This window comes from Bubalus kerabau, chromosome 19 (assembly GCF_029407905.1).
Source record: "Bubalus kerabau isolate K-KA32 ecotype Philippines breed swamp buffalo chromosome 19, PCC_UOA_SB_1v2, whole genome shotgun sequence".
Taxonomy (NCBI): domain Eukaryota; kingdom Metazoa; phylum Chordata; class Mammalia; order Artiodactyla; family Bovidae; genus Bubalus; species Bubalus kerabau.
This window is the reverse complement of record NC_073642.1, coordinates 21,928,188-21,955,485: the sequence shown is the minus strand read 5'-3', so window position 1 is coordinate 21,955,485 and position 27,298 is coordinate 21,928,188. Positions and strand designations below refer to the sequence as shown.

Sequence of the window (27,298 nt, the reverse complement as noted above, 5' to 3'; positions counted from 1 at the left end):
CAGCATAATTAATTATTAACCACAACATAATTAACTCTCAGGAAATTTAACATTAATAAATACTGTTATCCAATATATAGTTTATGTTTAATTTTCCACGTTTGTCCCAGTAATGTCCTTTATGTGTATGTCTATTTTATGATCCTAGTTTCAGTTATGAGTCAAGCACTGACTTTAGTTATGGTAGCTTTTGATTTCAGTTGTGTCTGTCAGATTTTCTAACTGTATTTTCTCTTATTGTTGGTCCTACACACGGGAATTAGATTCATTTTCTTTCTTTTTTTTTTCTTAGATGTTTTCAGTTCATTTATTTATTTTTATTTATTCATTCATTCATTTTTTTGTGCCATGTGGGGTCTTAGTTCCCTAATGAGGGATTGAACCAGTGCCTCCTGCAGTGGAAAGCATGGAGTCATAACCACTGGACCGACAGGAAGTCCCCTAGATTCATTCTCCAAACCCTTTAAACAAGCTCCCTTGATCACAAACCTCTTTTGGTCCCCCATTGTCAAGCTTTGACACCGTGGCCGGGCATACAAGGTTCTCCACAATTTGTCCCTGTTCTGTCTTGTCCTCACTTACCATTACTTCTAGCCAGATACCTTCTGCTCTGGCCAGACTGAATCAGTCTTCATCTCTTTGTAATTCCTGCTCCAGAGCCTCTGCCTGAATTGCCTTTCAACATCTTAAACAACTGAATCCAGCTTGTCTTTTAAGCTCAGCTCAAGTCCTATCACCCTAAAGATTGTCCTGGTTACTCTGGCCTGTTGTCATCTCCGTGAGCAATATGTAGTGCTATTTCTGATTTGTGTACCTTAGTTTATGTAAGTTTGTATGTTTTTCCTTCTTCATTAGACTGTTCTTTTCTTTGTGTTTGCCCTTTTCTCCCTCACTAGATCTAGCGTGGCCCCTTTCACGGTGGGAGGTGTCTCCAGGTGTGTGTCAATCAAGAGTTCTCATGCCTCTAGCCTCACAGATTTCTTCATGACTTAAAGTGCTGCAGGTTGGAGTCAAGTTTGTTTTCATAACCTCTGGCATAGTCCCCAGCTCTCTAGACTGTGCCATTTGGAGCTTATCTTGCCTGGGGCAGTTGGTTCCCTTCCACTTTCAGAAATCCCACCAAGTACATCCTGGCTGAAGTGGGAATTGGCGTTGATCTTGGTGAATTGAGTTTTGTTCAAAGAAAGTTGTGTGAGTAGCCTCCTATTCTGTTCTACTGGTGTCTCAGCAGCAAAGCTGGAACTCAGTTGTGCTTTCACAGTTTTGGTCATCAGAGTCATGATTTAGTGGCTGTGTCAAGGGAGGGCATCTGGTTTTTATAGATTTCAGTCTGCAATGGGCTGTCTCAGGAGATTTGGAACATATGTTTTGGGGCAGGTCTGAACCCAAGAAACCTTGTAGTATAGAATTTAAAATCTCTGCTAAGTATAGGCTGCTGAAATGGGAAAATGCTGATGGCTCAAAGTTGAAATGAACTGTTAAGCCTTAAGATGAAAGGATTGTAGATAGTAATAATGCATGGTGCTCCTTAAATGTCCCTTCTGAGAACAGATGCTGTGATAAGAAAGCTCATTAATGCCCTCTACACCAGTGACGTTTGAAGGAGATATCCTGATCTCTGTATCAAAAACTGGAGGAAGAATAAAGGACACACGTTTTGTGTGGTTTCAGTGAGGAAGGAGGGGCTGTTTGGGCCCAAAAGGACAAGACATTCTGTTTGAGTTTCAGTTCTTATGAAGGGTGGTAGATGGCATATCTGGCTACCTGTGTTTCTGTTTCTGAATGGTCCCAAGAGAGTGGAGGGGAGCTGAGGCCTGTCTTTTGTCCCATTGCATCCCAGGCCCTTCTCTACTGATGCTTGAGAGAGAATTTTGTGGCAGAATATTTTTCAGAGGCCAGTATCTCTTTCCATCAGGACAGCTCAGAGATTAGCAATAATGATTTCTTAAATTTCTAACATTGCTATACTTGGTTGGGAGGAGGGAGGAGGGTTCAGGATGGGGAACACATGTATACCTGTGGCGGATTCATTTCGATATTTGGCAAAACCAATACAATATTGTAAAGTTTAAAAATAAAATAAAATAAAATAAAATAAATTAATTAAAAAAAAAAAAGGAAAGAAAAGCTTAGTTCAGTTCAGTTCAGTTGCTCATTCGTGTCCGACTCTTTGTGACCCCATGAATTGCAGCACGCCAGGCCTCCCTGTCCATCACCAACTCCCGGAGTTCACTCAAACTCACATCCTTCGAGTTGGTGATGCCATCCAGCCATCTCATCCTCTGTTGTCCCCTTCTCCTCCTGCCCCCAATCCCTCCCAGCATCAGGGTCTTTTCCAATGAGTCAACTCTTCGCATGAGGTGGCCAAAGTACTGGAGTTTCAGCTTTAGCATCATTCCTTCCAAAGAACACCCAGGACCAATCTCCTTTAGAATGGACTGGTTGGATGTCCTTGCAGTCCAAGGGACTCTCAAGAGTCTTCTCCAACACCACAGTTCAAAAGCATCAATTCTTCGGTGCTCACCTTTCTTCACAGTCCAACTCTCACATCCATACATGACCACTGGAAAAACCATAGCCTTGACTAGACGGACCTTTGTTGGCAAAGTAATGTCTCTGCTTTTGAATATGCTATCTAGGTTGGTCATAAGTTTCCTTCCAAGGAGTAAGCGTCTTTTAATTTCATGGCTGCAATCACCATCTGCAGTGATTTTGGAGCCCCAAAAAATAAAGTCTGACACTGTTTCCACTGTTTCCCCATCTATTTCCCATGAAGTGATGGGACCGGATGCCATGATCTTCGTTTTCTGAATGTTGAGCTTTAAGCCAACTTTTTCACTCTCCTCTTTCACTTTCATCAAGAGGCTTTTTAGTTCCTCTTCACTTTTTGCCATAAGGGTGGTGTCATCTGCATATCTGAGGTTATTGATAGACTGCTCCAAACTACACTTAACATTGGGTGCAGTACACACTATCACTTTACTTACTTGAACTTTGCACTGCCTCAGCATGCAGTGTCATTGATTCCCACTTGAAATCGCAGAGAACCCTTTTGGTTTGTTTAATCGTTCCTTATTGCCGGTTAAGGGCATTAGGATGACAGTGTACACAAAACAGCCAGATTTGACCTTTAGAGCTATCTGTTTGTATCCGGCCTTTTCAGTAAAACCAGTGTTTGACAAGATTGCAGTTAGAGCAGAGCGTATTACCGATGATGTTACTTGGTTGTGTTGCTGCTGCTGCTGCTGCTGCTGCTGCTAAATCGCTTCAGTTGTGTCCAACTCTGTGCAACCCCATAGTTGGCAGCCCACCAGGCTCCTCCGTCCCTGGGATTCTCTAGGCAAGAACACTGGAGTGGGTTGCCATTTCCTTCTCCAATGCATGAAAGTGAAAAGTGAAAGTGAAGTCGCTCAGTCGTGTCCAACTCTTAGCGACCCCATGGACTGTAGCCCCCCAGGCTCCTCCGTCCATGGGATTTTCCAGGCAAGAGTACTGGAGTGGGGTGCCATTGCCTTCTCCAGGTTGTGTTGCAGGTAAATTGTATATCCCTTTGATAGCTAATGTGTAGGTGCCCTAGAAGTTTGGAACAGAGATTTAGTTGTGTTGTTCTTGCTGTTATCCTTTAGGATACACAAGAGGATTGGCCTGCTCTGAGATAAAAAGCAGAATTTCTTGATCCCTAGTTGAGAACCCTTTTTCAGACTTGATGTTTGTATCAGTCTAGGTAGACTTGGTCATGTGAGCTGTGTGTGCTAAGTTGCTTCAGTTGTGTTCAACTCTTTGTGACCCTGTGGATTGTAGCCTTCCAGGCTCCTCTGTCCATGGGATTCTTCAGGCAAGAATACTGGAGTGGGTTACCATTTCCTTCTCCAGGGGATCTTCCCAACCAAGGAATCGAACCCATGTCTCCTGGGGCTCCTGCATTGCAGGTGAATCCTTTGCTGCTGAGCCACTAACTTTAATTTTCGATAGCTTATAGCAGAAAGGTTCACTTCTCACTCATGCTGTGTGGCCATTGTAGTGTCTCGGCCACTGTAGTCACTCGGGTCCAGGCTAATGGAAATCTTCATCAACATGTACTTCCACCTGGGCACTTGATGTGTTGGCTCTTAAAGTGGCATATCCATCACGCTCACATTTCACTGGCTAAAGGCAGGTAGGTCACACGGCCACGCTTAAAGACCTGGGGAAGTGCAGTCCTACCCGTGTGCCCAAGATGGGGGAGAACCTGAAATAGTTTTGAATATACTAATGACTACTACAGGGTTTTTTGTTGTTGTTGTCTTCATTTATTTTCTTAGAGGAAAAATAAATCTGACATTTGCTTCAGTATCACTTTATAGGTGAAAACAGAAATTTTTAGTATCAGAAAAATAGAGGAACACACTTGTAAGAAGGAAACATGATTGACTTAGTAAAAGGCATCTAGTGTAGCTACTTTTCACTTTCTCTAATGAAATACTTGTTATTTTTCTCTTCTCTAGTTCTCCAATGAATTTCAGGTGACTTACCAAATTAAAATTCCCTAATAGAATAAATTGCTTCCATATCTGCAAATACTATAAGATATGATATGTAAAAATTTACTGAATTTGTTGATTTCTGTTTCCAAAACCAGAATTTTAGGAGACCAAATGGTAGGAACAAAGGTTAAAGGTATGGCAGGGGATAAGGAGGCATGGGAACATTGCGGGTGAAGACCACTGGGACTGAGAACTTGGCATCAACTCCGGCTAGTCAGAGGGTCTGCCAGCAGGGGCACTAGTGGCATTCTGGTGCAGTGCAGTTTCTCACTGAATTGCTGATATCCTTGACCCTCTCTGCTGAATGCCAGTGGGGCCTCTGCCTGATACATTTCCAGATGCCCTCTGGGATGGGAACAATGCTGCCCTAGATGAAGAGCAGTGAGTAAGAGTATGGAGTTGGTCAGAGAGAAGTTTGAAGAAGTAGTTGATGATCAGATTGTGGAGGGCCTTGACCCTTGAATTTCTGAGTCCAGTGTACACTCCCCATTGCCCTTCTTGTTAAGTACTTTTGATATTTCCTCATTCTTAAACTATTCTTTGTTTCTAGTTTCCATGGTGCCTATTCACCTGATGTTTTTCTACCTTTCTGGCTGTTTGATCTGGCACTTTGAGCTTCTTACCTCTTAAATGATCTCTCTTTTCCTTTAGACATTCACTTCTTAGGACATCTCACACAGTCCCATGATTTCAGTTATCTTTCTGCTGGTGGTTCCTAAAGTACCATCTGAACTCACTTCACACTCAGTTATGTCCAAAACAGAATCTCTAGCCCCTTCCATTTCCAGACTGACAGTTCTGGAAAGGTTTTTAGGGAAACCTTTCTTGGCATTCCCCTTCCTGCCCGTAGACTGAAATAGGTGTGTGCATGTGTGTGTGCTCAGTCGCTTCAATCGTGTCTGACTCTGTGACCCTATGAACCGTAGCCCACAAGGCTCCTCTCTCCATGGTATTCTCCAGGCAGAAATACCGGAGTGGGTTCGCCATGCTCTCCCCCAGGAAATTTCCTGACCCAGGGATCAAGCCCTTGTCTCTCAAGTCTCCTGCGTTGGCAGACGGGTTCTTTACACTAGCGCTGCCATTTCCCCAGCACCCTCAACTGCTTTTGCCGTGACATTTAACACAGTGTATTGTCTTTGCTTACTTGCCTGGTTGAGAGCACACACCCTGTGTATGTTGGGACTTGATTCCTGGCTCTGCCACTTAAGAACTGTATGGCTTGTGCCTTTGGAACTTATATGTAGACAGGAACTTGTGATAGCACCTAGCTTTTATGGTGGATAGCAGCTAGCTTATATGGAGCATTAAATGTACAGCAGGTACTTAGAACAAGGCCTGTACATAGTAAGTATTTTATTCTTTTGTTTGTTGCCCATCCCCAGTTCAAGATACTGTTAAGGTAAGGACCAGACTGTCTTGTTCACCCCCCTGTATTTCCAGATAATAGCACAATACTTGACACGTACTGCTTATTTATTGTTGACTTCATTTGTCCATCTGCTAATAGGGAAATAGTTAATCAAACTTTCGTTTTCTCATGAACCTTTTATCTACTAGAGAGAGAGAGACAATAAATGTTAGGTGGTGATAAGTTCAGGGGAGAAAATAAGCATGCTAAGGAGTGGGTTGGTAAGGCTTGATGTTTTATAACAAGGTGCTTAGGGAAGGCATCATTGATACAGTGGCATTTGAGCAAAAACCAGAAGAAAGTAAGAGAAGTCAGAGATAGGTTCTTCCCTGGGGAATTCCAGGTCAGTGGATCCAGTCCAGAGACCTTGGGGCCAGTATACCTGAGTGGAAGTGAGAAAGGGGGAAAATAACAGGAGATGAGGGAGGGATGGGGAAAGAGGGGCAGGTAGGTCATCGTAGGTTATCGTTACAGAAGAGATTGACATGACTCCCTGCCTCTGGAGAGGGCAGCTGGGTAAGTGTGGGGACTCACTTTTCCAAAATGTTGGGCCATGTGCATTTATTGCCGGTTTATCACCCTGGGGCTTTAGGCCCAGTGCACTGAAGAGAACAGTCCTCTCTCGATTCAGGCTTTATTGCCTAGGACAGCAAAGAGTTTAGATTGCTCTCTGCTGCTCTGAGACAAAGTCTGAGCTTGAAGCCAGATAAGTTGATAGGTTGTCTGCAGATGACCCCTTCCCCTAGCCTAGGAACTGTGATTAACTCCAGAGGATGAGTGGGGAGGGCTAGTGAGTGTGCACAGCAGCAGTCATGGCCCTGAGTACACCTCAGGACCCAGTTATGAGTCTGAAAGATCGCTCCTGATTGGGGAAAACAATACACTGCATCTTGGTCCTTGATAAATCTTTGTGGCTTTATCTGCGTATGACCTCAAAAATTAAAGTCCACATTCTGTAGAGAATAAGTTGCTCTATTTCTGAAGTTAGCCAAGTCTGCACCACGAGACATTTTAAGTAGCTTAGGGGCGGGGGAAGCCCAGGCCTGTCCACCTGAGGTTTAACTCCAGACAGCCCCGAAGGGAGGTCACCCTGTCATAGCCTGGAGCCAAGCACTTGCTGTTTTTTAGCCCAGTCGCTACGCAAGTACTTCCTTTTAGATTTTCGGGATCCATGTATCTGAATTTACCCTACAAGAATCATATTCATGTTGATTAGAGAAACCTCAGGAAAGGAGTGGACAGTTCCTTGCTGACTGCGCCCGACCCCTTGGGCTTTAAAGCTGCTGCTGCTTATCCTACTTACAGAGTGAGAGAAATGGGCACATTCTGCACAGGTCTGTCCCTGGCACCCTGCTGGCTTTCTCCTCATACCTTCACCCTTGGGCGCTCGTCTGCTTTGATGCAGACAGGGAACAGATCCGCCTCTTGTTCTGGCCCAGGCTGAAGGCCTGTGTTTCTGTGGGTGCTCAGCGCCTTCCATCTTTATGAGCTGGCGCCACTTCGAGCCTCATGTACGCCCACAAGTCCACTCACTTTCTCCTCCCCCCTCACCTCCTTTCCTGCCCCCCTCCACCCACTTACCCACTGAGCCATTGTCTTCCCATTCTGCCAGTGTATCAATACTGTCTTTCTTCAGAGTATGAAATCTCAGGGATGCCTGCTTTGCTTTCTGTTTCCAAGTGGTGACAAAATGATACTGGTTCTTTCTTCAGGTCTGCTTCTGCCCCACCTCTGCCTTTCCTTTCCCCTTCCTTTTCCTTGTCAGATAACTAACAGATTAGCTCTAGGTAACTACAGCAGCTAAGCCAGTCTCTCTCCCAACTGTTTTCACTCAGTCTAATCTTTCATAGAAACAGTTTCCCCATTTTCCCTTCGGTCTACATTCTTCCCTCTGGTCTCAAAGGATCTCTGGCTTGTGGATTCTCTCACATCTGGGGCTCCCTCTGCGTTAGAGCATGGACCCCCAGGCCCATCGGGCACATCTTCCTGTTTTCCATATGTACTGTGATTCACTCCCACCTTTCTGCCTTTGCCCATGCCTTGTCGCCACCCTGAAACATCCTCATCTTTCCCCCCAACAAGCTTTGGAGATTTCAGAACCCAGCTCAAGTTTTACATTTGATGAAGTCTTCTTTGAACTCCACTATTGTAGGTCTCCCACCTGTTTCTCTTCTTACTCGTGCTTTAAAGTTTGTATTCCTAATTCTTTCCAGTAGGTTTGAAAGTCTTGGAATAATGTCAGTATGTCATTCTTTGTTGGTTATCTGAACAGGACAGGGCACTCAAATATAATCGATGGGTTGATTATTACAGTTGATTGATTGTCCAAATTTGGTGTGGTTTTCAATTTTCAAAGCACTTTTCAGATATAATGTCTGATTCACACAGCTAAAGGCTTGTTTTTAAAAACTGGATTCTAATTAGACCTCCACTTCAAGATTATGACCTATGTGTGCCCACTGCTTTCAGGGCATACATCAACTTAACTTTGCCTTTGCTCCCTTGGGAGGTAACATGTGGTGGGCTCAGGAGGAGCCCTGTGTTCCTTGAGTGGGATTCTGCCTGAAATGGCTTCATGGGTTCTGGCTCTGACAGATTCTCTGTGACTTAGGCAGCCCTCTTGAAACCTTCTTGTACCTCAGGTTTTTTGGTTGTAAAACAGGGGTGACACCATCTTTACTTGACTCTTAGACCCCCCTTTTTTGGATAATATTTATAGTTTTAGCATATCAAATTCAGTTTGCCTTGCAGGCAATGGCATTTTATAGTTCACTCACGTTTCAACATTATCCTTTTTAGTGATACATAAAATAATGGTATGATTTATAATCAAAGACTCTTTGCTTTGATTAAATACATTAATATTCACCATTCATGGTTATTTTGAGGATTGAAGTTGGTGAGGAATTGCTTAGCTTAATAAATGATGACTTCCGTCTTTATTTTTGCAGTTTTCCTACTGTTCTCTCTGCTTTCAGAATTACCCCCTTAAATCCATCCTTACACACCTGCCTAATGACGTGTTACAGGTGTGTTGAGACTGACTGCCTCCCCTGTTTGAATTATTCAGTGGCTCTCTCCCCCCACAGCAGTGACTCTTCACGGGAAGAGGTATGTGCCTCATTCCTTCCCCCACCGTCCTCAGAACCCTTGTGAATACTGAGTGACACTGGCTGCTAGAGAGAAGTGTGTTCTGCAGGTGAAATTTGGTGAATGTAGGAAAAGAGCTGGGGACCACTGCCACAAGGATTGAACTAAGGCCCTTTAACATCAGCTGCAAAGACCTCCAAGACCTTCTTCAGCCTGCCTCTCGAGCCTCACCTCCTGCCATTTCCTCCTTGAACTCCGTGTTCCAGCAACACTGACTGTTTATATAGCTTGCCTTTAGGGATGTTATAGCTTTGTAAATTTTTGACTCAGCATATAAAGGGCTAGAGAAGATGGGCAAGGTCCAGGGCCATTCCAGGAGCAATGCTTTAGAAGGAACAGGAACTGTGGGGATGGGGATCATCTCCTCAGAGACAGGTTTGTGGACCCAGGCATGGCATTTGGAACTTTTTCTTGAAGGTCAAATTGTGCTTCCCTTTCCTGACTGCCTGCCATTTGTTCAGATTAGAGAGAATGATAACAGTTCTCCGCATTTTACAGTTGAAGAAACCGAGTTTTAGAGCTGAGATGACTCAGTAAGTGGCAGAGGCAGAATTCAGACCCTGGACTCTGGTTTCAGAGCATGTAGTCTCACAGCTATGCCACCCGTAGTGTCTTCTTCTGATTTAGCATTCTCAACGTGGTAAGAAATATATTAAGCTCATGTTTTGCTTTTTATTATTATTATTATTATTATTTTTATTTGGTTTCACTGCAGCTTAGTTGGAGCATGTGGGATATAGTTCCCTAACCAGGGATCAAATCTGGGCCCTGTGCATTGTGCATGTGGAGTCTTACTTACTGGACCAGGAGGTCCCTAAGTTCATGTTTTGTTAGTAGATAATCAGCCAGAGAGAGGATAAAATTGAGGAGAACAGGCCTGGACCATTTTTTTTTACCCAGTGTTGTACTTAGTGTATTTGGGACCAATGTTACAAACAGGCAGGAAATGGCGGAGGATGAAACAGTAGACAATAAAGAAAAGGTCCTGCTAGAACATTTTTAAAAATTACTTTAGAGAGAACTCTGACTCATAATGGGAAGTTTTTTTAAAGGAAGGAATAATATGCAATGAGTATAATTTGCTAGTCAGCGATATAGATGTAAGGGCACAAAACATGAAACCTGCGCTGAGGGACTCCCTGGTGGTCCGAGTTTCACACTCCGTGTTCCCACCACAGGGGCCATGGGCTCCATCCCTGCTCGGGGAACTAGGATTGCACGTGCTGCACAGCCTGGCCAAGGGAAAAAAAGCAGAAAGTGAGTAATCCTGTTTTAAAGAAGAAGAATTACTAGCAGAGCACACAGAATAGTTAATGTGTTACTGGGTAACTTTCTATTCCCCTGTCTGGATAGCTTCTCTTTCATTTACCAGTAAAGGCCCACCCTCATCCAGACTTCATAGCATTTTATACTTGGGTCATAGTACTTATCATAGTCTTTCCTTTTATTATAGTTAATTCTATACATGCTTTATCTCCCCTACTTGACTATAAGCCCTTTGAGGACAGGGTCCAAATCTTATCTTTATTTCTTCTTTCTGGCTCTTAACATTCTGTGATGTTAAGCATATTTAAAAATAGACATTGTTACAGATCACATTATTTTGGTGAAAACCAGTGATTACTTGAATCTAATACATTATCTCGTGTGTGTGTGTGTGTGTGTGTATACAGTGGACTCACATACAAATATTTAGTTTATACAAATTCATCTCTAAACCATTTGGCAAAAAGAAAGAGAATAAAAATCATAAATACAGAATGATTCCGCCCACAGTTCTCCTCCCTCAGTCTGTGTCTGGAGTGAGTGTGAGATGGAAGGTTTGAATCTTTGCCTCTGCCCTCATGTGCCTGTCACGTGCCTCCCATGAGCAACTTAGGGTCTCTGGAGTGATTTTAATGCTTAAAGATACAGTGCAGATTTTCAACCTGTGTAGTCCTTTAAGGAACCAACCACTTCATCTAGCACTTAACTGGAAAAAAGAAAAGAAAGGTCTGGGTTGGACCTTAGGTGAGTTTAAGGGCTTCTGGCCATGTATGGTTTCTATCTTACTTCCTTAGAACTTGAACCTTATATAAGATGAGACTCCACTATTTTCTCATTTTTTTTTTTTCATTGAAAATATGTGTGATCATGTGAGTAAAAGAGAATGAAAGGCAGGAAGTCAGGGGCTAAGTATTGAGTCTTATGGAATTTCATGACAAGTCATCTGAAGAAAACTGTGGAAAAAGTCCAAAGACCAAGGAAGTTCATAAGGAGTTCAGGAGACACTAATAGCAAGGAAAAGAGAAAAACAGAACTTTATTAAACAGGTTGCTTTGTTTGCCTGTTTTCTTTAGCAGAGGATGCCACGTTTCTGGAAGGTGTTTTTATGCCCTCTTCCCCTTTTTCGTTTCTTTTTAAAATGGATAATACGGGAACTAGAGACTGGCTCTGGGCAAGATGATTCAGACAATTTTTCCTTCCCCTGTCAGTGAGGGTCCTCCTACCCATTGACCTGTTAAGAGCCACCACACCCGCTAACACAGACAAGGAGATGATGCATGCATACCCCATCTTACCTAGAATCTCTCCCTTCCTTACTCTCTGGAGGCGTTTCCTAGGAATTGATGAAACCAAACAGGCTTTGTGACTTGGGGTAGAAAAAATTATCAGCACTTAGCTTTTATATAGTAGACTAGATGTTTTATTAGTGATTAACAATTCTCTTTCAGAACTTGAGTGTTGCAGTATTGGCATCCTCCTGTTCCAGTGCAGCAGACTCTGTGACCATGCTTTCTTGTTTGATTAGTGTCTTATTGTCTTCTCTGTGGTGATCGTTGTTTTAAAAAAGATAGGAGAGTATGGATAGCCAGTGAGGATGTGAGCACTTGTCTTTTGTGCATGGCAGGCTTCTGTCCTCCAGTGTGAAATACTTGAAGAGGATTGATCTAGTTGAGAGGTTTCTGTGGATATGAGTGAACTTGCAGCGTGGTATGTGTTAACGTCCCAGTAGTGTCCTGGAAGATCTTACCTCCTGCCTCTGCCTGTGGAGTTCCTCCAGAAGGGTTCCTGCTGTCCCCATATAGAACTGCATTTTACTGTAGGAACAGTGTTATTCATGGTGCTTCGTTGTTACTGCACGGCTGCTCTGTGGTACCACATCCTGAGTCAGCATTTGTCTTACTGGCATGAGAGCCTTGTTTATTATATCTGTAGAAAAATACATTGTTAAGTTTAATACTTAACCGTTTGGAATATGGTCCACAATCCCTGGAGACAGTATTTTTACTGGAGGAAAAAGAGTAATGTTTGTTACCAGGCTCCAGATCACTTTGCTTTTAGTGATTCCTGGAGGACCAAGGGAAGGAGAAGTGCCCACTCAACTGAGAAGGTATCTTGAGACTGAAAGACAAGGCAGGTGGCTCTATATAATCAGTGGATCTGTTTATTATTATAGGGTAACTTGCTCACAGGGTGGGGTTGGGCAGACAGTACTCCAGAAGCTTTTGTAGCTGCAGTCCACACAGCTGAGGGGCCATTGAGACAGTTTCATAGCTTACCTAGTGCAGGAGAAGGTGTATGCTTGGAAATGGTCATGTGTTCCTAAATCATGACTTATGAATGGGTTACTAGTCTCATGGGTGCTAAGTATAAGTGAGCAAAGGTCTTCATCATTGTTTGGGGACTAACAGAACATAGAGGCCACCTGGTTCTAATGATTATTAAATACTATCTATTACATACAATTCCCAACAACAGAGAAGGGATTACCACACAGTACAGTCCTGGGAAGGGTCAGCAGAAGGACAGGAGGATCTGTGTGGGCCCAAGATGGCATCAGTTACACTAACGGCCATAGACAGTGGTGGCTTCTGTTCACCTGGAATTGGATTCAGGACGTTTTTGACTTCAGTGAGAAACATAACCAAGGATGAACTTTTGAAGATCCTAGAATCCTCTATTCTTGGATAGGGTTGTTGAAAGTAACTTGCCTCCATTCCCTGCAGTTCCAGAGCTGTGTCCCCAAGGAGCACATCTGTCCTTGAAATGACACTTTTATTTTCCCTCTTAGATTGCATCAATCCTGACATGAAACAAGCAAGCTCATTTTAACCCACTTTTACTTGTAGAGGTTAACTCCTCTATGTCCAGGCAGTAGAGGGTGCTTTTCAGTGCCAGAGTGGGAAGCCAGGCCAACTCAAAAGGCCTGTGTCTCCTCAAAATCAGGACTTGTGAACCATATAAGCCCCTTTCATCCATTCAGCCAGATTTGTGAAGTACCGCTGTAACCACCACAGCGCTTGGCAGTGCCGACCCAGAGATGAATGTGACATAGACTCTGCCCTCAAGATCATGAACTCCTTATTGCAAAATTCAGATTAAATTGAAGGAAGTAGGGAAAACCACTAGACCATTCAGGTATGATCTAAATCAAATCAAATCCCTTATGATTATACAGTGGAAGTGACAAATAGATTCAAGGGATTATATCTGATAGACAGTGCCTGAAGAACTATGGACAGAGGTTCGTAACATTGTACAGGAAGCGGTGATCAAAACCATCCCCAAGAAGAAAAGCAAAAAGGCAAAATGGTTGTCTGAGGAGGCCTTACAAATAGTTGAGAAAAGAAGAGAAGCGAAAGGCAAAGGAGAAAAGGAAAGCTATATCCATCTGAATGCAGAGTTCCAAAGAATAGCAGGAGAGACAAGAAAACTTTCCTCAGTGATCAGTGCAAAGAAATAGAGGAAAGCAATAGAATGGGAAAGACTAGAGATCTCTTCAAGAAAATTAGAGATACCAAGGGAACATTTAATGCAAAGATAGGCACAATAAAGGACAGAAATGGTATGAACCTAACAGAAGCAGAAGATATTAAGAAGAGGTGGCAAGAATACACAGAAGAACTATACAAAACAAATCTTAACTACCCAGATAACCACGATGGTGTGATCACTGACCTAGAGCCAGACATCCTGGAGTGCAAAGTTAAGTGGGCTTTAGGAAGTATCACTATGAACAAAGCTAGTGGAGGTGATAGAATTCCAGTTGAGCTATTTCAAATCCTGAAAGATAATGCTGTGAAAGTGCTGCACTCAACATGCCAGCAAGTTTGGAAAACTCAGCAGTGGCCACAGGACTGGAAAAGGTCAGTTTTTATTCCAGTCCCAAAGAAAGGCAATGCCAAAGAATGTTCAAACTACCTCACAGTTGCTCGCATTTCACACACTAGCAAAGTAATGCTCACAATTCTTCAAGCCAGGCTTCAACAGTACATGAACCATGAACTTCCAGATGTTCAAGCTGGATTTAGAAAAGACAGAGGAACCAGAGATCAACTTGCCAACATCTGTTGGATCATAGAAAAAGCAAAAGAGTTCCAGAAAAACATCTACTTCTGCTTCATTGATTTTACTAAAGCCTTTGACTGTGTGGATCACAACAAACTGTGGAAAATTCTTACAGATGGGAATACCAGACCACCTGACCTGCCTCCTGAGAAATCTGTATGCAGGTCAAAAAGCAACAGTTAGAACTGGACATGGAACAACAGACTGGTTCCAGATTGGGAAAGGAGTACGTCAAGGCTACATACTGTCACCTTTTTTATTTAACTTACATGCAGAGTACATCATGTGAAATACCAGACTGGATGAAACACAAGCTGGAATCAAGATTGCAGGGAGAAATATCAGTAACCTCAGATATGCAGATGATATATCTGTGACCCTTATGGCAGAAAGTGAAGAGGAAGTAAAGAACCTCTTGATGAAAGTAAAAGAGGAGAGTGAAAAAGCTGGCTTAAAACTCAGCATTCAGAAAACTAAGATCATGGTGTCCAGTCCCATCACTTCATGGCAAATAGATGGAGAAACAATGGAAAGAAGAAACAGTGACAGACTTTATTTTCTTGGGCTCCAGAATCACTGCATATGGTGACTGCAGCCATGAAATTAAGACACTTCGAAGAAAAGCTATGACCAACCTAGACAGCACATTAAAAAGCAGAGACATTACTTTGCTAACAAAGGTCCGTCTAGTCAAAGCTATGGTTTTTTTCAGTAGTCATGTACGGTTGTGAGAGTTGGACCATAAATAAAACCGAGCACCGAAGAATTGATGCTTTTGAACTGTGGTATTGGAGAAGACTCTTGAGAGTCCCTTGGACTGCGAGGAGCTCAAACCAGTCAGTCCTAAAGGAAATCAACCCTGAATATTCATTGGAAAGACTGATGCTGAAGCTCCAATACTTCGGCCCCCTAATGTGAAGCACTGACTCACGGAAAAGATGCTGATGCTGGAAAAATTGAAGGCAGGAGGAGAAGGGGATGACAGAGGATGAGATGGTTGGATGGCATCACTGATCGATGAACATGAGTTTGCGTAAGCTCCGGGAGTTCGTGATGGACAGGGAGGCCTGGCGTGCTGCAGTCCATGGGGTTGTAAAGAATGGACACAACTGAGCGACTGAACTGAACTGAAGATCTCCCGAACTTCAAGGAGAAGAACAGACAAGTGAAAAATATGACAGTGCACTGAGCTGAGTGCCTCGGGCGAGACGCATACTGGACACAGCAGTATCACTGAGAAGAGGTGATTACCTCAGCCCGGAGAGGTCTTCAGTCTTTCTTGAATTTACTTCACCAAAGTCTTGGGTGTTCATCACCTCAAATCTTGAAAGGCTCCTTTTGCAATCTCTGATTTTTACAGAACTGCTTAAGAAGATCAGCATGAAGAATAGTGGAAGGTAGTGAGGGTTAGGATTAGCAGTTCTCAGCAGAGTCGGCAGCACCATAAGCCCTTCTTCCAATTAGAGAAGTGCGTTCTTTCCATCAGGAAGTCCCAGCAGGTTAGACAGTCATTTAACTCTCCTTCAATACCTCCCAGGGCTGTTTTCCCCTTTCTGTGCATTTTCACAGTGCAACTGCTTACCAAGCCTTTGTTGGCACAGAACCTCTGATTCAGGTCCTTCAGAACAGAAGAATCACACCTTCCAGGAGTCCCAAAGCTATACCTAAGCACTAGTGAATGCTCAGCATGCACCAGATTTATTCTTATTTTCTGTATCAGTAAACTGGGTCACAGGAAAATTTCTGAGAGAGCCCAGGGTACAAACTTATATTCAGGTCAGGACCTTCATCTTGCCTCTAGGGAATGAGACGGGGAAGGCCTCAAACAGTTAGCTTATACAGACAGAAAAGAATAGAGGGGGCTACACTGGATGCCCAGCGGGACCAGTTATAGAAGCAGGTACCTCTGGAGGGAGGGTGATGTGACAGCTTCCTGGAAAAGAAAAATGGGAGACAGATGTCCACATGTGGGGGGAGGGGGGAGGGAGGAGGGAAATAGTCTTGATAGCAGGTTAGATTGCTTTTCAGAGCTATACACCTCATGACTTCTAGTCATTCCTACTTTTTGACTGTTGTGAGGGGACTCTCGAAGACCTTTACATCTGCTTTCTTCTGTTCTTGTGCCCCTCCCTCATCAGGTTTTGGATTTCTTCTTCCTCCACCTCCCTTTGTTGATTTGATCTTTAACTCTCAGTGTTCTCTGAGGTTTTACCTATTGCTTCTGGCATCCTCAAGTTCAGTCCATCAGTCAGCTCGTGTCGTTTGTCAGAACCATTCTTTATGATTTGTTACCTATAGTTTTTTAGGTACATGAGTTTGGTGCTGATTCTCCACTGTCTTCTCCCCACATTCATGCTTGGCAACCTCCAACTTTCTCAAGGCTCCTCTGTCTCCACTCAAAGAAAGCTCACCCACCTTCCATGGTTCGCTGCAGGTTCAGTGAAAGGTCTTCACCGACTTGTCAGGTTAACCTGGGCATCTGGTGAGCTAATCCCCCGTGGCTCATCCTCGGCTCATTGACACCACATGAGTCACTGTGGTTACCAAAGGTCAGTTGTGATAGCTCCAGACCTGTTGATGCCAGTTATATCGGTATTGTGGTTAAATCATTTATCATAATTAATAATATACAGATAAACCATACGTGAGAAAAAAGATTTGTTCTATAAAACTTATCTTGCTTTGGAAAGGCAAGTTACTTAAAAGGGGAATGAAGTTGAATTTGGTTTGGGCAGGATAACTAAAGGAGACCAGAGCAGGAGGACTCCTAAAGTCTAGAAAAATTCCGTACTTCCTGTTTCACAGAAATCTGAGTCCTCCCTGTCCTTTAGAGAAACTGGAAATTGTAGATAATACATTATGAGTGAATTGTATACAAGAGAAATTGCATAGACGTTGTTTAGTTGCTAAGTCGTGTCAGACTCTTTGTGACCCCCATGGACTGTGGCCCACCAGGCTCAACTGTCCATGGGATTTCCCAGGCAAGAGTACTGGAGTGCGTTGCCATTTCCTTCTCCAGAGGGAGCTTCCCAACCCAGAGATTGAACCCGTGTTCCCTGCATTGGTAGATGGCTTCTTTATTGCTGAGCCGGCAGGGAAGCCCCCATTGATGTCTAACCGGTAGAAAAGATCCCGTGGGCTCTACACCAAAAGTTTGGTGGCTCTCAGAGTAGTGTCTGTAGTAGATGATTGTAGTAGAAACTTGGACTTTGAGGGAAAAGTCACAAAGTCAAAATAACTCTTTATTACAAGAGTTGTTGGTTTTAAATGCTCTTCATTGGGGGTAGAGAAATCAGTATTACTAATCTGCTGCCTCCCTCTTTGCCCCCCATCTTCCTAATTCTGCTAGCTCTCGTTTTTCTGCATTGTCAAAGCATATAGCATTGACATTCTCTTGTCACTCTAACCCCACTTGTCTTAGTCCTACCAGTAAGGAAATTCAGTGCTCACTGACAGTCTTTCTGCCACGGTTTTTCCAGTCATCTCTTGGTTGGCAGAAGTTTTTTCTTCAAAACAGAGGAATTTCTATTCTGTTACTCTTAATTGATGGTCACCTAGGTGTAAAATTCTTGAGTTACCTTTTCTTTCCTTGGGAATTTTTGTAAATACTGCTCCTTTTTCTGCCAACATTGAGTTTTACTGTGGGAATTTTCAAGCTTGTGTCCCTCTTTTAAGTGATTTGATCATTTCACCTGCTTGTGGAAATTGAGAAACCGTACCTTCAAGGTCTGTCTCGGCACTGACTGTTCTGGGTCAGTTTTTCCCTGGAACGCAATGTGCGTTTTCGGGAACATCTTGAATTACATTTTTGCATCATCTTTATGAGCTGAAGGAGAAGGCAATGGCACCCCACTCCAGTACTCTTGCCTGGAAAATCCCATGGATGGAGGAGCCTGGTAGGCTGCAGTCCATGGGGTCGCTAAGAGTCGGATACGACTGAGTGACTTCACTTTCACTTTCATGCATTAGAGAAGGAAATGGCAACTCACTCCAGTGTTCTTGCCTGGAGAATCCCAGGGACGGGGGAGCCTGGTGGGCTGCCATCTATGGGGTCGCACAGAGTCGGACACGACTGAATCGACTTAGCAGTAGCAGCAGCAGTTATGAGCTGAGTCTTTACATCCCTCTTCTGTTCCATGTTACAGGTCTCTTTTACATTATGTTTTATCTCCTTGGCTGTCTTCTGTAACTCATTTTCTCCCTATTGCTGTTAACTCTTCTTTTTGTCTGGTTCCTTTTATTTGCTTTTTAAAAATTTCTCTCCTTTTCGCTCCTTCCTGTGTTTTTAGCAGTGTCTCTTCTCCCTTTTCTTCCTTCCAGATTCTTCTTCATTTCTCTGTGTTTTTTTTCCTTCCATTTATGTCTTCTTGTCTCCGTTTCTCCCATATAAGCTCTTACACTTCGGCTTTGAGCTCTTGCTTCATAGTTTTCTTTTTTCAATTCTGTAAAATATTTTGTTGCATTTTATCTGCTCTATGACAGCATTTTTCTGACATGTAGTCTTAGTCTGCCCTTTGGTTTTCCTGTTTCTTTCCTAATTTCTTTCTTGTTGTATCTTTATATAGATCCCATGCAGATTTCATTTTTATAACTCATCTTTAAATAGGTGGGTTTTTCAGGGACCAGCTATTTGCAGGATGCTGTTTAGGGGAAGTACCAAGTCTGTGTTCCAGGCTGACTGCAGTTGTTCTCATGATTTCAGGTTCCAGCCGAGTTTCTTTACTTTTATTTCTACCCAGCCAAGAGAGGTGGACATCTGTGATTTTTCTACTATGCAAAGACTGCCCTCTCTGCTCCACAGAGACCAGCTCTGTGAGGCAAAATAGAGCTCATTTGGATGATTTCTCATTTAGCCCCAACTTCAGGTCCAAGGAAGCGCTTATCTTCCAAAAATCAGGAAACTTGGGTCACAGAGGGTGTGTCCTTCACCTACAAGAAGCATGTTTTGCAGGCCTTCCTGAGCTCTCCAGCTCCCATGCCCTCTCTCTATAGCATCCTTTCTTTTCAAAAGGAAAGGAGCCCTTGCTTGGGCTCCCTGCTTTTGACAGCTTTTACACCCACTTAGTTGGCTCTTCGCATCAGGTGGCCAAAGTATTGGAGCTTTAACATCAGTCCTTCCAATGAATATTCAGGGTTGATTTCCTTTAGAATCGACTGGTTTGATCTTGCTGTCCAAGGGACTCTGTAGAGTCTTTCCCAGCACCACAATTCAAAAGCTCAATTCTTCGATGCTCAGCCTTCTTTATGGGCCGACTCTTACATCCATACATGACTACTGGAAAAACCATAGCTTTGACTAAACAGACCTTTGTGGGCAAAGTGATGTCTCTGCTTTTTAATTGGGAGCCTTGGATTATGGTTATCTTCAGTTTGTTGAAAATGGAGTTTGCATTTTTGTTTATTTCTCCTTCTTGAACTTGAATACCTTTTTGAATAACATTTAAAAATTATGACTTCACAATGCAGTGTTCAAATCAGATTAATGTTTTCTATTAACCAACCACTGGTCCCCTTATATCCTCTGTTAGGCCTTTTACTACACCTTCCCCATGAAGCCTCTCCACCACACTGTTATCCATCTTTTAAGCACTAAACCCCAAGGAGGATTCTGTTCAGATTTATGAAAAGCCTGTTATTCATTCAGCACGCCTACTCCACACTGGGCATTGGTCTAGACCTTGGGAAGAAAACATGGAAGAATTCCTGCTTTATTTTTGACACACCAAAGGCAAGTCCTAAAGTGATTCCATGTAGAGTCTTCCTCTATGTTTAGAAGAAGAGAGTAAAAGACTCAGTTTGGGATTTTGAGGAAGTATGGTGGAAACATGAGCTCTGGAGTCAGACCTAGATTCAGTGATCAGGTCACTAAATATGACCTGCTAAATATGTGAGGTTGGGACAGTTTATTGACTTTTCCATGTATTAGTTTCCACCTATCAGTTTACCTCAGGTGGATGTTATAAAGTTAAAATAAGTTACATATAAAGTGCTCAGCACATAGTAGATGCTCAACAAGTACCACTCCCCCCATGAAAAAGGCATTCTTTACAAAGAATAAATAATAGGAGTACTGGTATAGAGACCCCTATTTTTTAATTGTGGTAACATTTACATAACATAAAGCTTACTGTCTTCATTTTTAAATGTACTGTTCAGTAGTGTTAAATGAGTTCACATTTTTGTGCAGCCCATCTCTAGAGCTATTTCTCTTGCAAAACTGAAACTGCATACCACTGAAGAGCATCCCCATTCCCTCGTCCCCACAGCTCCTGGCAGTCACCATTCTACTTTCTGCCTCTATGATTTTGACCACTAGGTACCTTATATAAATGGAACCATACTGAATTTGTCCTTTTATGTCTGGCTTATTTCACTTAGCATGATGTCCTCAAGGCTCATCCATGTTGGAGCACGTTGCAAGATTTTCTTGTAATGCTGAATAATATTCCATTGCCATGTATATGCCACATTTTATTTATCCGCTCACTCATTGATTGGGTTGCTTTCTACTTTTGACTATTGTGAGTAATGCTGCTGCGAAGATAGGTGTACAAAGCGCACTTTGAATCTTTTGAGGATAATCCCAGAAATAATAAGGTAATTTTATGTTTAATTTTTTAAGGAAACATCATACTGTTTTCTGAAGCCTATTTCTTGATGGGGAAGTATAAACAGTGTAGTTCCCCAGAGACTAATTTTAAAACCAGACTTGTTTAACGTTTTATAAACTATCTATATATGAGAGTTTCACTATTAAATCTCCTTAGCATATAGATAATGAAATAGTTCATATTGTGTAAAATATAAGAACACCTCGTGAGTGTAGACACAAGAGTGGTTAATAAGGCTTAATTAGTGTAGGGAAACATATTTGTACCTGAAGGTGTGCTTTAGTGTCCTCCCTCAAGGCCAGAAGTACTCTAGTTGCAGCTGTTAGTGTATTTCCCCGCTTACTGTGAACAAAACATGGAGAACTGATGGGCCAGTAAACGTCATATGTCAAAAGTACACAGACACACAGACATGTCTTTTTTCTTGACTCTCCGTACTGTGGAGCATATTGGCCCTCGAATCCTCCGCAGTCTAGTCTAGTCTAGACCAGTGTGGTCTCAGCTGAAGACAGTTGTTGCCCCTGCAGACATTTGGCCATACCTGGAGACATTTGTGTTGTCTCAGCTGAAGGGGTGCTCTGGAATCCAGTGGACAGAGACCAGGAGTGCTGCTCCACCTGCCACAGTGCCCGGAGCAGCTCCCCCACCACAGAGAACTCTCCAGCCCCAAGTGGCAGCTTGAGAGACCTTGCCCTAGACCCAAACTATCTCCTCAGCATTGTTCTCAGCCTCTCTCCCGTGTAAACCTGACATTCCAGCCAGACCCAGGTGCGCCTCAGACCGTACACCAGCTGAAATCTTCCTCCCTGCTTCTCTGGTGTCAGGCCCAGCTTCAGGTCTCTCACTGTCTGTGAAGCTGGCTCTGGCCTCTCTGACCACCACTGTCTCCCCTCTTGGACTTCTGTAGGGCTGTCCCACTAATTTGGCACTTGGTTGACCATACAAGGTGGTCTCTTTCCAAGTTAACTAAAGTGCCTTGAAGGCCATGTTGATATGACTTGATGTGAAATGTGACATACCAGCCCTTACATACCCCAGTGGGCACCTCTGACCTGACCCACCTGGGGCTCCATGAAAGCTTCCCTGCATGCATAGTGTAGAGTTGCTGAATCAGCACAGTACTCGGCCATCACCGCAGTCTGAGAACTGTGAGCTGGGTGGAAGACCCACATGGGAGCCCCGTGACCAGAGAGGTGTTCGTGCTGAACCTGGTTTCCTCTCTAAGCTAGAACATATGAGGAGGGTGCCAGAGGATGGGCCTGTTATGACCTAGCTTATGAAGCCTGGAGGATAACATATTTCACATGGAAATGTATACAGACAGGAACTGTTCTGTCATAGCTGGGCTAGTTGAATACCAGTTGGTATTTATGATGATCACACTTATAATGAAAGCCATCATTATTTATTTAGAGCCGAGTGTGTGCCAGGCACCACATAGGTGCTTTATACAGCTTATCACATTCAGCCCTTACCACAATCCTGGAAGGAACCTGAAGCACTAAAAGGATCATTTGCCCAAGGTCACTCAGCTCACAAATAATGGAGCTGAAATTTACACACAGTCTGACTTCATGCAGCACCACCCTGCCTTGAGTGTAGCCAGGCCCTCCTGCCACTGGTCCTGGGGGAGATCTGTGTCTTGACACGCTGAAATGTGGGGGAGTCCCCTGTGGCCTCACCCGGGAGGTGGGTGATCCACGGGGCGGAGGTGTTCATTGCGCATCAGGTGCCAGTGTCGTGTCTGGCCTCTCTGCTGCTGCAGGAGAGCCCACAGGGTTTGCTCTGGGGCCACAGCCTCACAACCACAGGGGGCTCTGACCCTTTTCACTTCTGTTTCCCATGCAGGTACACTACATCCTTCAGGAGGTGGTGATGGGTGGGATGGTCCTGGAAACAAACATGAATGAGATCGTGGCTCAGATTGAAGCCCAGAACAGGCTGGAGAAGTCCGAGGTGAGACACTGCTAGAATTTTACCGTGGCTGGTTAGAGAAGACCTGGGCAGAGGGAGGAATGGCTGCTGTGTGGAGTTGGATTATTGTGGAACCTTAGGAGTGTTTTCTGCTCCATCCTCTTTTTTTCCCTGACTGTATTGACACTCATTGGTTGTTCGAAGATTAAACAGGTGAGAATGAGGCTAAAAGTGTGAATGGAAAGCCAGGTGGCACAGGAAGGCAGACCGCTTCTGGCTTGGGGGATTATGTGGGTTGTAATTCCTCCTTTCATGGCCACATGTTCCCTGGGGGACCCAGAATCACCTCAGATTCCAATGTGGTTTCCTAGCTTGTGTGCCTGAGAGTCTGGCTCCCAGCAGCCACTTCTTGTGGTGTCTGTCAAACCTCAGAGTGGCCAGTTTCCAGTTAGCCTGATAAAAAGCTACAGTAGAGTTTGGGCTGAGTTTGAAAATAGCTTACTCCCAGGCTACCCCCTGATAGTGCTGAGTCTGATACAGATGCTCCCAGTACATTCTACCCTGTTCTCCTGAGGTCTCTCCATCACCTTCGTCAGCTGTACCAGGGAGCAGAGGTTACCGGCACACACCTTCACAAATGGGACAGCAAGCATGACAAATTACCTCTGTAGTTATCTGAGGGTCTTAAAGAACTTCACCGCTTTGTGTATCAGAGCTTGATCTTGCGAAACCAGGGATTCTTTCTGTGAGGACTGGCAGTCCTGCTGAAGAAGCTTTTCCAAACCGCAGCTATTGTGGCAACTAGAGTTCTCTTAGAAATGCAGGCTGGGAAGCTTCCAGGAATAGTAAGTGAGTCAGAGGCCAGAGGTTTGGAAACTAGAAGAAACAGAGACTTGCTGGGCAAGGGTGGGATTGGAGTCAGGATCCTGAAAGTGGTCGAGAAGGAGGAAACGGTTTTGAGAATGTCCTCATCAGCTTCTGCCCTTCTCCGCACGCCTGGGCCGCTGGAGGGCTGGGGCTCACCGCGGGTACCCTGCTCTGTCTCCAGCCCTTCCATGTCTGTGTGTGCTCCACCTCCTCTGTGGCCTCCCCCGTCTGTGGCCACATGTCATTTCCAAAGCCAGCTCTTTTCCATCTCATGTTATTAGTTGGCAAGCAGTTGTCCTAAGCTGGGACATTCCTTTTTCCGTTAAGAATGTCCCTGTGACTGCACTCGTCTGTTAAGAGTCTTCAGTCTCTTGAGGAAAGTGTTGTATTTTTGTTTTGTAACCTGAAAAGTGACCCTGATACTGAAGACAACTTGGTTAAACCGAGCTGATTATTTCAGCGGGCATCTGTTGGGCAGCCCCTGTGTGCCAGGCACTGTGGGCGCTGGGGCCAGGAAACTGCACGAGACACAGCACGTGTTCCGGGGTGCAGGGTGTGGGCCCCTTTACTGCGGGACCCACTGACCTAAAGAATTGTGTTGGCCACCTTTGAGGCATAGGATGGAAAAATCAAAGCTTGAGTTACATGTACTCAGTTTGGACATTTTCTCTCCCTCTTTCACTTGTTTTTTTGTTGTGAAAACATTAAGCAGATTACAGTGAGTTTATCACACAGCTGCCTTTATATCTCTGCAGGGTGGCCTTTCAGCCGCACCTGCCCGGGCGGTGTCCGCCGTGAAGAACATCAACCTGCCAGAGATGCCCCGGAACATCAACATTGGCGATCTCAACATCAAGGTCCCCAACCTGTCCCAGTTTGTCTGAGAGTGGAAGACAGCTGAACTGAGTCCTTGGAGCCAGCAGAGCTGAGCCAGCCCTGCAGCACAATCCGCTCTGCGCCCTCAAGGAGTCCAGCCTCGGGCCCTGGCCCCCACCGTCCTGGAGCAGGAAAGAGCCCTGTGTCCACTGCCAGCCTTCTCACGTGTGCGGCCTTGCCCATCTCTCGGACACGGCGACTGTGGATGTGAGGGTCCCTGGCTACCTCAGTGGGGGTCAGGTGCCCAAGTCACATGCCCCCTTTCCCTCCCGTGTGCAGCCACTCCCAGGGACTGGGGACTGTAGTGAGAGCCCTCTCCCCACCCCGATCCCAGAACCCCCCCACGAGGATGTGTGCTGACTCGAGGCTTCAACCTTGAGTTGAAGGCTCCCTGAAATCCTGCAGCATTGACTGTGATGGCGAGGTGCCGTAGCTGGGAACGGATTGACCCTCTAGATCTGGAAACATGGGGCGTGGCAAACAAGGACAGGAATTTAAGGTGATCCAGAGTAGCCTGCTGGCTCTCCTAGGGTTGGCACACCCAGAATCCTTGGGCACAGCCCAGTCTTCTCACCCCACCTACGTTCCCCACAGCCACAGTCCCAGCTCTGCTCGCCCAGCTGTGCGTTTACACGACACAGTCCAAATTGTAAGCCTGTTGCTTGCCTGCCTGCACACTTCTGCCCATAGGGAAGGTACCTCCCACAGCCAGAGCGGGTCCCGTCAAAGGGGCGGGGCCCCACGTCTGTAGAAGGCAAAGTTGACAACATGTGGAACATCTCAGAATTGTGACTGTTCCAGGTTTAAAATACATTCTCCTCCCGAGGAGCAGATGGGTCTATTGCTGTGTTCTGAATTGTGGGTGTTCTCTGGGTGGAAAACCACTGCAGTCTGCACCAGCTTGTGGAGCATGAGAGCCTGAGCCGGGGCCCCCTGTTCTGGACCTGGGGACACAGGGAGCGTGCTGGCTGAGACCTGTGGCAGCACAGCATCTTTTCCCCACGTTCAGAGGGTCCCTCCCTGAGCTCGCTCTGGGCTCGCCCTGCGCCCTAAGGTTCACTAGAGCTCACTGTGGAAACCTGTAAATGTTTTCCATGTGGTGAGGGTCTTTGTGCCTGTGGTTGGTTATCTTAGAGCTGGAGCTGCTCCTCGGAGCAGCGTCTCTTACCCCTGCACTGCCTTGGGGCCAGGCTCAGGTGCCTTGTTGAGCTGCCTTGAGGTTAGGGAGCTCGCTGTACCATGCTGTTAAGTCTCCCAGCCTGGGGGCTTCTCGTGCCTGCTGGCTGTGGCCCGGACTGTTTCCTCAGGCCTCCTGATGTCGCAGAGCCTGTCTGAGGTGTGCCCACCGAGACCATGTGTCAGGTCACGTTTTCTCCCGCTTTGAACAGTGCTTCCTGTGGTGGATGTCCTTTATTCCTTGTAGCCTCTTAACTTCAGTCTTTCGGAACCTCTCCAATAACCTCAGAGATGGGCAGTGTTGCTCAGAAGGTAGACGCTCTTATGTGGGAAGAGGGAAATGTAAGTAAATATATCTGTCCAATGTCAAAGCCTCTGATGTTCTTTTAACAAGTTTTCATTTTTTTTTTAACAGACATTTCAGCCTGTTCAAATTCCTCTTTCATAATTTGCTTAAAGTGAAGTAGGAACAAAGAAGGAAAATGTTATTTATTTGATACTTTCTGTAAGATGGCATGGGCAAGATCCTTCCGCAATCCTTACAACAGACATTAATATCTCTCATTCTGCAAGTCAAGAAAGTAAGACTCAGAAGGGTCAAGTAACTTGCTTTAGGTCACACAGGGCTAAGAGTTGAGACTGACTGCCTAAGTCCATGGTTCATTTTTTTTTCCCGCTGCTCAAGATGGCTTCTCCCAATTTTATTTTCTTTGTTATGGATAAGGAAACCTCAAAATTTGTAGATAGCTTCTCAGAAGCTATGATTAAAACAGGTTCGGTTTTCTAAAGTAGCCAGTGAAAGCATGAAAGAGTGTAAGAACTGGAAGGTCCTCCACTTGCCTGCAGTGAACCAATGAAGAAACCAAAGCCCAGAGTGTCATGTTGAGGGTCACAAAGCTAGAACCAAGTCTCTTCTCCTTTTTAGAATTTTTATTGGAGTATAGGTGATTTACAGTGCTGTGTTAGTTTCAGGTGTGAATCAGCCATGTGTACACTCACCAGTTGTTTTTCTTGTTTGCTTTATGGCCCATTGCATTGCTACGGCACAGCCACATGTCCTGGATTTCCTGGGATACTCTGAATGTCTTGCCTGCCAGAAACCAGTGATTTCCCCCAAACCATTGACTGGTCTTGAGACTCCAGCAGTGGAAATTCCAGCCTCATCCCTTGCACTGCCTCTAAAAAATGACATAGAACTTGAGCCTGGTCTGTGAATGGAACACTTGATCCCTTTGGATGAGCCACAGTAATTGTTCATTAGCTACTTGAGGCTGCCTGTAAATCAACCTTTCTGGCCTGGTATCAGCAAAGCCATAAACTTAACTAATAAGGAAATCCTTATTGGCCTTTTTTCGGAGAGGGACACAGATATTGCTGCTGAGAGACGTCAGTTGTGTAAAGGGGCTAGGTTTGAATTTGGGGGTCCCTGGCCCCGTGTGGCT

General features: G+C 44.6%; 1 protein-coding gene across 2 annotated transcripts in view; it reads left to right on the top strand.

Moving 5' to 3' along the window:
- Nucleotides 1-26,227, top strand: part of AP3S2 (adaptor related protein complex 3 subunit sigma 2) — a 40,765-nt gene extending 14,538 nt beyond the window's left edge. Inside the window, exons 5-6 of one of the 2 annotated variants that reach the window (XM_055555423.1) lie at nt 22,872-22,979; nt 24,560-26,227. In XM_055555423.1, the coding sequence (XP_055411398.1) occupies nt 22,872-22,979; nt 24,560-24,688 (237 nt within the window). In that variant the 3' untranslated portion in view covers nt 24,689-26,227. The remainder of the gene's footprint in view (nt 1-22,871; nt 22,980-24,559) is intronic. The other variant, XM_055555422.1, reaches the window with a different exon arrangement.
- Nucleotides 26,228-27,298: the final 1,071 nt, after the last annotated feature.